Source organism: Mauremys reevesii, linkage group 7 (genome assembly GCF_016161935.1).
Source record: "Mauremys reevesii isolate NIE-2019 linkage group 7, ASM1616193v1, whole genome shotgun sequence".
NCBI classification, from domain to species: Eukaryota; Metazoa; Chordata; order Testudines; family Geoemydidae; genus Mauremys; species Mauremys reevesii.
In genome coordinates this window covers 48682251-48695611 of record NC_052629.1, presented here as the reverse complement: position 1 = coordinate 48695611, position 13361 = coordinate 48682251, and the positions used below count along the sequence as shown (strand labels likewise).

Genomic DNA, 13361 nt, shown 5'->3' with positions numbered 1-13361 from the left:
ACCCAACGAGCCACCTGCACCTGGATCCCCACCTTCACCTGGATCCCCACCTTCACCTGGACCCCCTGCAGAGTCCCATTACCATTGCATCCAGAACCCCGCCCCCCCAAAAAGAGCCCTTGTGCATCTGGATCCCCCCCCACGCAGATCCCCCACTGAGCTGCCCACACCCAGATTGCCCCACACAGAAATCTCTCAACCCACACCTGCCCCCCCACACACACTAAGCCCCTTCACACTTGGATCCCGCTTTTCTGGGCCTGCCTGCCCATACCTAGTAGACCTGGCAAAGAGGGGCAGGGCTCTGGGGTGTTTCCGGGGCAGGCCCAGGCCTTGCGCTGTGTCAGGTTTGGTGCAGCCTCATTGCTGAGTCCACGTCCCAGAGTGGGAGAGGGAACTGCACAGTGATCTCCCTCCTCTGTGAAGCCAGTGGCCTGTGCTCTCCAATGCCATGCTGGGGCCTCCACAATTATTTGGCAAATAACATTTTAAAATACCGTGTGCAGAATTTTTCATGTTTTGGTGCAGAATCCCCTCAGCAGTAATTTCTTAGGTACAAGGCTGGGACCAGGGATGTGGAGGTCGCCCTATATGTAATTCAAGAGTGGCTAGGCATAGCACTCTGGTATATGTCTGGGGGTAACTTGCATGCTAGAGGCTGGGATGAGTGGCAGCTCACACAGCAAAGCAGAGCCTAGTGCACACCAGAATGGAGAATTAAGGGGGCATAATGATCCAACAGTCCAGATTGCACACTGGGGCATGTCACACCCAAATCCCAGGTGAGTGCCCTAACCACCAGGCTATTCACTATTCTTGGATAAATTTCACTCAATCTCTCCTGTTGCAATTGTTCCACTTTGTATGTATAAATAGTCACTGGGCCAGAGACAGAAAAACTGACTTCACAGCCTGATTTTTATGACACTCATGCTGAGCAGATCACCAGTAATCCCTTGACTAATAATAATTTCTTAGCTACAGAGCAGCTGCCAATAGGTTATCCCCCAACACAAATCAACTAACCATTACATGGTGCCAGAAACATTGAAACAACACTTAGAATAACTGGTGTTTTCATCTTACCTTAACTTGCAACTGGTTCTTTCTGCATCTTCTTGGTTGTTTTTCTGAAAAAACATAGAACATTCAGAACCCATATACTTTCAGCTAGAGTCCACCTGGCCTGAGGTTGCTTGTGGTGGTCTTGTCCATTTTTAGGAGAAAATGTAATTATTTAATAAACATTCCTTATTCATTCAAGTGCTTGTAATTTTCTTGTAATAGCTAAGATTGCACCCTAAAATTTTCTTAGCTCACATTCCTTCTGAGGAAACAGAAAACTCATTAACAACATTTTAATATAAACTGTTAGGAAAGCAATCACATTTTAAATTTTAAAATATATTTTAACAACTCTACCAAATTATTATTAATCACATTCTTTCTACATATAGAACAGTAATACATTAACAGCAATAATACAAGTACAAGAAAATTGCTCAGAAAATTAGAGTGCATTTGTATGGAATCTGTATTGAAGTAATAATATAGAATGGAGCCCTGTTTATTAGAAAAATCAGAGGTTTTTTTTCCCAGTACTCTACATTTTAATATTAAGTAACTTAGAGATGTCTCAGACCAAAACTCTGGATCTGAACTTCCCTCAGTATTGAAAGGTTAGTCCAGATCCACACTTTGTGACAGGATTTTAGCCCTTTAGTGGACTGAACCAAAACCCTGTATCCAATCACCCTCAACTATAGGGAAAGTTTGAATCTGGATTCAAACTTGGTAAATCAGTCCCATCTGTAACATACATTTATCTCTTCTGTTCTGTGTGTCATGGAATCTGTAAAAGCCTGCATGAATTAGGCTTGTGTTCTCAATGGTAATAGATGTGATTGTCCTATAACTAGTAACCTTGGTAAGAAACTGGAGGTATTGCTTTGAATGTATGTAAAAACTCTTAGGGAAATGAGGGAAGCATCTGTGATAAGGGCCAATGAACTACTGTAGATAAGCAAGACAATGTAATGGCAGTCTCTAAACTAGCTGGAATGTTCTGCCATTTAAGATAGCTAGGCTAGGTTTTTGTTTTGCAAACATCATTAGTAGAGTTTTGGTTTCATATAACCAAAGGCAGGGGTAGTTTGGACTCAGATTTTGTGTCACCTGAACCACCAACTTTTAGGGGCAAGGCAGGAAGCTGGATAAAAGGTTCTGGTCTGGCCATATCTCTATTGCTGGAACTGTATCCTGTGAATCTTGGTGGTGGTCCAGGGGTCCCATCCCTGGTGAGGTGAACAACAACTAGGAGGTTAGGAAGTCAAAATGATTTACCATTTTACAACATGGATATAGAAAAAATTATTGGAAAGAAATTCTCTGTATGATCACAAAATCTGTAACATAACTGTCTCATTCTTAGTGAAGCAGACACAAGACAGAAAAAACTTAATCATATATGCATAGAAGCAAGTGATCACAATATAATTGATCCTAATCTCTGTCAATCAATCTTACACAATTTATTTTTGATTTGGAAAATCTCTACTTTAGGTTTCAATTCAGCAAAGCATTTAAGCACATGTTGATCGTTAAGAACATAAGCATGTTTCTTAAAATTATACACATGTAAGTGCTTTGCTAAATTGAGCTGTCACATACTTAAGTGCTTTGCTGACTCAAGACCTAGGTTTATATGCACCAGGCAATGCATGCTAAGAAGAATTTCACACATTGCACAAGCCTATCCAATTTTGATTCATTTATATTGTTATATTAATAATGCCCAGATGAAGAGAAAGATAAGGAGTCCAGTAGTCAATACAGCATTTAGTTCAATGCCTTAGAGCACTGATTATGTTCAGCTTTGAAATGAAAGTTTACAGCACTACATATTTTCTCTCCTTCCTCCCCTTTCTTTCTTACACAGCCAGAGTCCATCCATAAGAAAACTACAGTAAAGATTCCTCTGACCGTAAACAGGGTGTAGTGATTTGTCTTATTTAAATTTCAGCCTCAAACCTTACTATTTGCTACTTTTCAGAGCTGGAGAATGCAAGCTATAGCAGCCAACAAACCTTCAGCCAAAATGAAACTATGTTCATTCACTTCCACTCCTTTTCTTCAGACTAATCCGAGGGAAGAAAACCCACAAGAACCGGCTAAACTCAGAGACAAAAAAAAAAAAAGCCCAAAACAATGAAAATCAAACTGCTATCAAGGTTCAAACCAAAAAATGGAACATCAGACAACGTTGCCAAGCAGGACGTCAACTTCTGCTATACCCCCAAGAGGTCTTAATAGCTGCCTTTCCCCCCTTCATAATCTGTTGCTTCACAGGCAGCTTCTTCACCAAAACCTTCTCTGCTCCTGATTCAGGAAAGCATTCCTATTAAGGAGAGCACTTCAGCACATGATTAACAAAATGGACTTATGTTATAAGTGCTTTCTTGAACTGGAGCAGTTATTTGTCAGATTCTTCCTGAAATCAGACTACACTGGAAATATGTATTAATAAACTATGTTTCTGCTGAAGGAATAGAACAGGTATGTAAAAAAATGTATCATTAGAACAGACAATTTCACATTTACTTCATAGCAACTTGACTATACTGAATTGTTCTGCTATTTCACATGGGTTTCTCTAAGTAAAAGTAGTGATTCTCCAAGGATCTTGGCAACTGTTGCAAGAAATTGTGCCAATTAGTGATTGCTTCCAAGAATTAAAAAATGGGTTCTCTGAAGCCAAGATAACAGATATCACATTCTTTTACTGGAACTAACTGCAGATTAAAACTTGTTTGGAAAGTAAATGATATTCTGTGTCCAACAATATTTTTCCAAAGAGTTGCATTATCAGGCCCATTTCAAACTAGGCTTTGACTCAGAGGATTTTTTAACCTCTTGCATTGACAACCATCAGGGATGTGGTTCATGAAACCAACTGGAAAATCCCTTTGCATCCATATAGTTTTGTGATCAGCTTTAGTATTAGATTTGAGAATCATATATGCTGAAGACAAGTCTTCAGCCATGTTCAATGCTATCAGTCTGTTGTAAGTAGCAGTATGAAAAACAAAGGCTACTTTCAGTTATTACTATTATTTTATTAGCATTGAATAGCACAAGATAAACCTTCTGCCCTTTTTGTAGCTAATATTTCTAATGAACGAGTAAAGCCTCTAGGATCTTTTGAAAATCCCTGTCTTAAAGGAGGTGTGATAGAGTGGATTCTGGCTGGAACATGGTATATTAATGCAGTGTGTTTGGACACACTGAAAAGAACCCTATTCAAACAGAGAAGGAATCCTGATGTTCCAAGAAGACTGGAAGGAAACTGGGCCCCTGTCTGAAGTTTGGTGTTGTCAAGCACAGGAATCCAGGGTAGATCCGCTCTTAAGAACAGGTATTCGTTGAAATGTTATTTATGTATCGAGGTGTCAAGCACAGCTAAAGCGATTGCTCCACCAGAACACACTTAAGTCTGCCTACTTGTGGGGAAAGGGTATTAAAAGATCCAGAAGCGTTTTATTTTCTTTCAGTGCGGACTTCAAGATGACTAAATCTGAGGTAAATGATCAGATAATAGCAGAGTCTGTAAGGTAAGGGACACCCCCAGTTAAAGGTTTCCTTATGAGCCTCCTTGGAGCTTACAGTGGAGATGTGCTGAATTAGCAGCCTTCCTTAGTTGCCTTAGCTTTAGCCCCTCTCCAGCAAGTACCTCTCACCTTTTATGATTGTGCTGGCCCTCTTCAGTCTCATCCCAGTATTCCAAGAGTTGCAACTTGGTGGACTTTTCACCACTGGTGCACTCTGCCAGGATCTGCACCAGCAACAGCCAGCATATACCTCCAGGAGTTGGAATCTTTAGAGAAGTTGTAACACACCCTAAAGATACACATCTTGCTTACCACCACCTTCCCCACAATGTTTTGAATCAGTACTTTGTATTCATTTTGTTAATTGGCTATTATCACTTGGTTCAACTACTCTCCAGACATTCAGTCATCCACAAACATGTTGCTTTATTTACTAAACTACTGAACTGAAAATAACCAGAATTTATATTCATATTCAGAGTTCAAGACAAAACTCAACTATTCATAGATTTATATTGCAAAAACAGCAGGCATTTTCCATGGGTAGGTAGTTGATGACAATCAATACAAACTCTTATTACAATTTCATTTTATGAATGTAATTATATAATGCTCATAAGCATTGTTATGGATGTGTACCTTTAGAGATCTCTTTAAAATATTTCATCACTATGTCTAATATGGTATTTAATAGTCAGTGCAGTCTTGTGGTTATATGACCTCAGACTAAGTCACCCATGGCAAATATCTCTAGCTCATCACTCAGTTTTCCTGTGATGCATTATTTCTATGCAGAAGAAAGTCATGCATCACTAAAATGTGTAAAATGTTTTGTCAATGCTGAACCTGCATTATAATCAGTGACATTAGAATTCAGAAGTACCCGCTAGCTGTTGGGATTACTTATTATTAAACAAGTGGCACTTGAGAGAGTTTAAGCAGAAGTCTATATTGGTTTGACTGAGAAGAGGGTGGCATCATAATTACAATCCTGAAAAACCATGAATTTATAAAAAATAACCAAACATTCAAAGATAGATGTTTAGCATCTACCACCACAATTAGATATTGGGATTAGAAAAAGATATTTAAGTATCACTGAAGTTGTCAGAGTTTACTACAAATTGTTACTTGCAGAGTGTTTTTGCTTTTGCCATCTTTTCCCTTCTGATTTAAATGAGACTTGATAAGGACAGCCTTTCTGAAATTCTCATAATGCAATGCCACCTTGCCAAGTCATAAAATGTCTAAGTTCATAAGAAATTTAGTGAGATACCATCGGTCTGAATTTGGCCAAAAGTTTGTAAAAGTAAGCTTTAAAAAAAAACCTGAAAAAAATCTATGAATTTCTTAACTAATGGAAGCTGTTGTTTTTAAATGAAAAGAGTATCCATCCAGTGTGTGAAAACTGAATCACAGCATTGTGCCAAGTGAGAAAGAACTTGAAACTGAGCTAAATCTGTGAGCACAGTATGACTCCCTGTTGCTGCACATAAGCAAGATAACACTGTTATGAACCTCAAAACAGGCTTTGTTGTAATGACCTAATTAAATGGGCCTGTAACAGTTTTAATTCTAAATTCCCCTTTTTGGTGGCTGTATTTTAAAATATACTTTGGCTTTGTGTTAAATTTTCCTTCCATCTTGCTCCTTCCCTCCCCTCGTCTCCCCCAGAACAGGGGAAAAAAAATACTTTGTAGACCTTAGATAATACACATGGATCTCATTTCATTGTAACTTTGGAAATTCGTGCCGAAAACTCAGATTGTATCATCATAACAACAACAACAACAACAACATGATCCCTAGTTCTCCATAGAATTGTGCTGAGAAGAATGTCAAATATGCAACATTATTGTAAAGTCCAGGGGCGGCTCTAGGAATTCCGCCGCCCGAAGTAGGGCGGCACACCGCGGGGGGCACGCTGGTGGTCGCCGGTTCCGCGACTCCGGGGGACCTCTTGCAGACATGCCTGCGGAGGGTCTGCTGGTCCCGCGTTTCCAGTGGAGCATCCGCAGGCATGCCTGCGGGAGGTCCACCGGAGCCGCGGGACCAGCGGACCCTCCGCAGTCATGCCTGCGGGAGGTCCCCCAGAGCCGCCTGCCGCCCTCCCGGCAAAATGCTGCCGGCCCTGGGAAAGTCCATACTATTGAGAGGTGCTAGGCTCTTTTTAAGCTAAGGTTGAAGCTAATTTCATTTTAAAACCAACTTTCAATCCACCCAAAACTAGACCCATCTACTTGAAACTTCAACTTTTTCTGGTAAGTTTCAAACAAATTACACAAGGTATTTTGAAGATATGGGAGTTCAAACACTTTCCTTTTATCTGCCTTTCAAAAGTTTTCTCATAATGCTTGACCCATAAAAGCCAGAATTGACCTTGCTGTGCTACACGAGTAGAATGTAACTGGCTTTTTGGCAGGGGGAGAGAAGGGGAGGACAGCAAGAAGCTAGATAGTAACAGGTTTTTGCATAAATACCGAAACAAGCACAATTTAAAGAAAAAAAAACTAAGAACACGATATACTATATGTATCATACACTGCTTGGCATGCCTGTAACCAACAAAATTGTATGAAGTCTGCTTGGAATAGATGAGGGTGGCCATAGTGAGAAGTGACAGACAAGGAACCACTTTGGAGACAAGGGACTCCTGTCTGGAAGAACTAGGAAAACTACATCGGTTTGGGAAGAATGGCTGGGAGAGTGCAAGAAGAGGAGGCCATCTGGATTGGAATACATTCCATCCATGCATGGCTTCCAGTTCCGAGGTCCACCAGAGTCCCTGTGTTATTTATGTCTGCCAGCTCTTCTGTTTCTGAGAAATTCGTGAAGTATTTTTGAAAAACAAAGAAGTTCCCAGGCCAACCTTCACCCCCCCCAAGCACAACCCTTTAAATTGGAATTAATTTTTCATATATGCCAGCAACCTCTTTTGAAAAAAAGCAAAAGAAAACCCTAAGAATATTTAAATGGAAAAAAAAAGTCTTCATGAAAGCACAGAAATTCATCAACTTTAAAACAAAACAAAGCATTAGAAACTGTGGGAAAGCAAATTAATGGTTTCATAAGTACATTACTCCAATACTGTCTCCACAGTGAGCTCTATTTTTTCCATATAAATCTCATGTCATGATCACCCCTTAGAAGGTTTGTACATATATAGGGAATGAGATTTTCAAAAGGGCTAAGGGAGTTTGGCATCAAAATCTAATGGAAAGTTATAAGTTGGGTGCCTAACCCCCTTTTGTGCCATGAGAATCTCCCCCGACACATTAACTCTATACCTTATTATACTTGTATAATTAGCAGCACATGGAATCTTTGTGAACAGTAGAGCTGGCTGTCTTATCAGGAATTTGTAAACGTATATCTTTCCACAAGCTGTGCATTACCATAAAAAGCTTGGAGTCTGCACAAGTACCATACAATTACTAGTAAAGAGTTGAACTTTTGCTAGTCACGGAAGAGAGGAACTAGTGTGATGGATGGATACGGCTGTTTCCATCTCTGATTGCTTTCATCATGGAGATCTGAAGGCACAGTTAAAGTTGCTTGGATGATATTAACTGCTTTTTCCATAGTTTCCAAAGTGGTGCCTTAACTGTGAATTTAGATGCTTTCTAAAGTGGTTTTTTTTTTATGGCAATGCTTTGGTTTAGCTCTTATTTTTTTGACAAACTAGTGATACATCTGATGAATATTGACTCCATTTAACAAGGTTGTTTTTGTTTGTTTTAAAATAGACTTGTCAGTATAATCACATTTTGTAATTCCAATTATGTCATAATTGCATTTTACTTCACAAGACTTGCCATGTGAACTCATCAATATACCACATGGTAGGTGTAACATTGTGTAAGAAACCAATATTGTGTGTGTTGCTCAGTAGCTATTTTTCCAGCCAGCAGCAGGATCTATTGTGAAGGAATTATACCATGAATGTGTGTACTTGTATACTGTATACCAATCTCTCATACAAATTACCAGTAATAGAAAATACACAGTAACTCTGAAGTCACGTTCAGGTCAAGGTTCTATGTTAGTGCTGGCCCACTTTATTTAAACTATCAGGCATTTCTACTTCATTACATTTCAGGACTGCAGGCTTAAATGGTATTCCTGCATAGTTCACCTCAGCAGGAACCAGACCTAGACGTGCTTCAGTGATTCAACTGTCAATATTGTCAACATTTAACTTTCCCCTCCTTAAATTACCAGGAAGGCATAAAAGCCTGCCAACGTTCTTCAAATGGGACTTGGCAACTGTGCCAAGAAATACTTAAGAAGCTTCTCCTTTCATGTGAAATTATTTTAATTTAGTGGATTTTCTGAACATCACATTACTGTACCTGCCACTGATCGTGTGTGTGTATGTCCGTGCTTGTGCGTATTTATTTCCCCATTATACACTAGTGTCAAGTATCAAATTGTGCACAGCCCAGAGAATCTGATATTTATTCTCAGGGGCACCGGGTGTGGTGTTCAACTAATTATGAGTGAGTAATGTTAAATCAAAGGACAAAACAGATTTCTGAAATAACAAAGTTATTTGATCAGTTTGCTTAAGAAAATGGAAGGGAAATAGGGTCACAGTGAGACACTGTTGCTGGCAGACAAACAAAACAAATTTCAAATTTTGCAGCAACCATCACAGATTTAAAAATACTAGTTAATTTCATCAGTATCAGACAATGAGAGCACTTCCTCTTTTAATGCAGTAGGGAAAAGAGTGAAAAACCTGATCCATATGTATATGCATCCTTGAAGCACACACTACTGAAGATCAGATAAGAGAACATTAGAGTCATATACTGATTTACTCGTTACTATTTTTTGCCAGACATTTGGGAGGGGAGAAGTCCCACATGGTATTGTGTAGGAATGCTACATTAAAGATGTGTTTTAATTAATTTTATCTGAATGATTTTTAATTAAGGACTTTACCACAGTTATTCCTCCTTAGGATATTAATTTGTTATTCTATGTCACTCAACATATCTTACTATTTCATGGTGATGTGTGCTAACTGTTTCTTCATTTGATTATTTTCTTAACTATTTGAAATTTGTAACTAATTATTTTACTATTCATATTTCCCTTCTACTTTTGTGAGTGTTTCAGGCTTTTATGCACTGGTCCAATACCATGAAAATGTTTCCAAAGTGGCCAGGTGCAATATTGTACAGTTAACAAAATATTGTACATACTTTATTATGTTTGGACCCAGCAAAACCAACTCATAACAGCATTATTGATTTATTTTTGGACTACGCAACCAAAAATGAACCATTTTTCCTAATGCCATACAATATAATTTTCTTCACTTTTATCCTCCTGGTATGAAGATTGGTATATTTCATTGTTGCATTCATATTAAGGTCTTAACAAATTGACCTTGATGAGCATTAACTGTTGTAAAGTGTATTGAATAGAAAAGCCCAGCTAGCTATCTAGACTTATTTCAATATAAATGGGTAGGTTAATGCATTTACTAGCACCTTCTTTGCTCCCTATTAACATATGTGCTGATAATATAATAATATATTATGAATTGGTTCTTGGAAAGAGCAATCCAAGAGAAACAAGGCTGTACTTAGTACTTGGTGCAAAGGTAATTTGGTCACATATTTTCTTTGAGTTTGAAATTTGTAACTCAGCCTGTTACTTAATAAAATACAAAGAAAGAGAGTGGAAGATAATTTGTAGAGAAAAACAACTAAGAAAGAGAAAAAGATTACAGGCAAAGAGCTCTACAGTCATGTGGCAAACTACATGAATTCCTGGACTTCCTTAGTTAATTTGTAGCAGCAGAGAGTACTTAAAGGCTGAACATAGCTCTAGAATGTAACCTTAAATAAGTGTTTTATGGTCTAGAAACAAAAATCATTCCAAAAGCAAACTCTCCTGTTTCAGCTTTGGATGTAGACAGATGAATCAATCATATGTACAAACATGACTCATGCTGCATCCCTGTTATGCTTAAAATGTTTGTTTTGGCCCAGACACCATTACAAAAAATTGAAGAAGCCTATTTAAGTGGCACCTCCTGAGTTAGAGCAACAGTGCCAGATGGCATCAATGTTAGTTTTAATTTAACATTCAAAAGACAAAGTGCACTAGTTACATTTCTCCTCCAACCAGGTGTTCAGCATATATAATGCATTGCAAGTTCTAAGCCTGAATTTCCTCCATTCCTTTTTTGGGAGCTGATCTGAAGCACATGAATATCTTTCCATTGGCACCATGAATGACACTAAGTGTCTTCATTTTTCCCCATCTTTGTTACAACTAGGTAGGCAGAAATATTAGGATCTAATAGTATTCAAGTAGTCCAATGACAATTTTACATATGCCAAGGTCTTTAGGAATAGTTTGAGTGTTCTTAGTCTTACACAAGACAGTCACAATTCTAATAAGAGATCTAATTCACTTACAAATCTTGGACCAGATTCTGAGCTCCCTTGTACCAGTGTAAATTCAGAGTAACTCCATGGAGCAAATACTCAGCGGGTGTAAATTGCCATAGCTCCACTGCCCCATGGATTTTCACCAGTATACTCAAGATCACCATAGGACTCCATAAGGACTGATACTGCAAGGCTTGAGACCAGACTAATTAATAAGAGGTCACAAGTAAGTGAAAAGCATTGATCTATGGATCAGAACTAAAAGGTCCTTTTTTAAAAGAAGGAGAATGCTCTAAGTCTCTATACTGCCCCCCCCCTTTTTTTTTTTTAGTTTCTACAATAAACTGGTTCATTGCCTTCATGGACCTGCAACATTCTTTGTATGCAGTTGCTTTTAGTATGTACTAGAAGTCCACAAGCTGCAACACTCCTTATCTATAACAGTTTAGATGTCCATATTCTATCCAGACAAGCACATTTAGTCCTATAAAACTCTTGCCTAGAGCACAAAAAAATTCTAACGTATATTGTAAAAGTAATTACACTGGAACCCTTATAAAACTAGTGCTCCTTAATGAATGTATTCCTTTGAAATCCTCATAATGGGGATGCACATTAAGTTTGATTGCAGTCTCATAATTTATAACAATACTCAGCTGCTTCTATGGCAACTTTTATTAAAGTTTAATAGTGACAGATGCTAAAAACTCTCATTCTTTGAGCCAACACATACTTTTTTTTTAAACTGCAGTCTGATGTAGCAAGAAAATGATAGACTTCTTATTGAAAATTTGGAACTAAAGAGAAATACAAGAGCTTTCCTACAGTCCATTTGGGATTCTAGTTCCTCTTCCCCTCTTCTCTCCCCAAGTATTTTGACTGTAATAAAACAAAAAGTAAGCATTCTTTGAAATGATCTTTGGGATTTCTCTGTATCCAGGCAGCATGTAAAATTTCAGTGCCTCTTTTTATTTAAACTGCTGTCCGAGTCCTTGTTACTGTTGGCTCTTTCCAAGCAAACCTATTGCATTATGGAGCTTTTGCCAACAAACATTTGGATTTCTTCCTTGTAGAGTTATTCCCAAGCCCTTCCCTGCCTAGTTCCCACAGTGCTTCATTAGCTGAAGAACTGAAAATACATTTTGTTTGTATAAGGGTAGATATTAATAGAGAGAGTCTATGCTCATTTCCGCTGTACCCTGCTGAGGATGTGTAAAATTACTTGCCTAGTTAGCGCATGGGTCAAAAGCTTCAGTTAATGGCCACTGGAAAGAAGTAGGAATAAATATTTAAAATGGGACAAGAAGAACTAAATTAGGGCTGGTTCCTCTGAAAAGCATATTAATGTTGACTATTCTGTGGTTCATCTTTCCAACTCCCAAAAAGAGAGTCTAGGGTTGAACATAAACTTTTTTTAAAGACGTGTCAGAGTGGGTACAACAAAGAAGAGTTATTGGGTTTGCTCTGGGCAGACTGATGGCCTTAGAAAAGAAATATCACTCCCTCTCTGTCCCTTTATTGGTAATAGACATGGTGTAAATGCAGGTGATTCCTGGTAGGGAAAGCTAGAGAACAAGAAACACCCAAAGTTGGTGAGGCAGAGAGAATGAAAACAATGCCAGGTGCTTTGTTGCAACGAAATGGTGAATTCTGCCACTAAAAGAGAATTCTGCTACATCTTGGAAAAATGCCAAGTTCTTGTTCCTGGGGAGTTGCCTTGTACTCTTCCCTCTGCCCCTCATTTGTTTGTATCTAACTGTTGTCTCTGGTCTTGTACTTAAATCAGATGGGTTTTGGAGCAGGGACCATCATTTTGTTCTGTATTTGTACAGCACCTATCACAATGGGATCCCAGTCCATGACTAGGACTTTTAGGCACTATGGTAATACAAATAAATTCATAGCATCTTAGGGATCCCTTATTGTGTGGCAGTCTGGGGCCAGTTTAACCCCAGCAGAAGTTAAAGCAGCTCTGAGACTGCTCTAACATACATCCAACTGCCTATAACCACAAAGAGTCATTTTCAGCCTGCAGGAATAGCCTTCGCAGAAAGGCACCATAGCCCTGCCCTTTAGGGCAGAGAATGTGGGAGTGTGACATAAAGTCACTGCTGCATCTCTGTGTCTCACAAGGAGTTCCCATACCATCCCCATTAAGCATGACTAAGGGTCAGAAAGACAATACCGGCACAGGCTGTATTCTCTTGTCAGTGCAGTCCCACTCTTCCCCGCCCCCACTCTTTGCCCAGGGGCAGCTGCAGCCAGAGGAAATCTCTCTAGTACCAAAATTCCAATGGAGCCTTGTAGATTTCTCCAGGATCCACAAGAGGATACCAACTTTGGA

General features: G+C 38.9%; 1 protein-coding gene across 8 annotated transcripts in view; it reads right to left on the bottom strand.

Annotated features, from left to right (window-relative positions):
• FAM13C (family with sequence similarity 13 member C) overlaps positions 1-13361 on the bottom strand; it is a 243414-nt gene that overhangs the window by 183225 nt on the left and 46828 nt on the right. For all 8 annotated transcript variants that reach the window (XM_039547402.1, XM_039547403.1, XM_039547404.1 and 5 more), the window contains one exon: positions 1087-1130. In XM_039547402.1, the coding sequence (XP_039403336.1) occupies positions 1087-1130 (44 nt within the window). The remainder of the gene's footprint in view (positions 1-1086; positions 1131-13361) is intronic.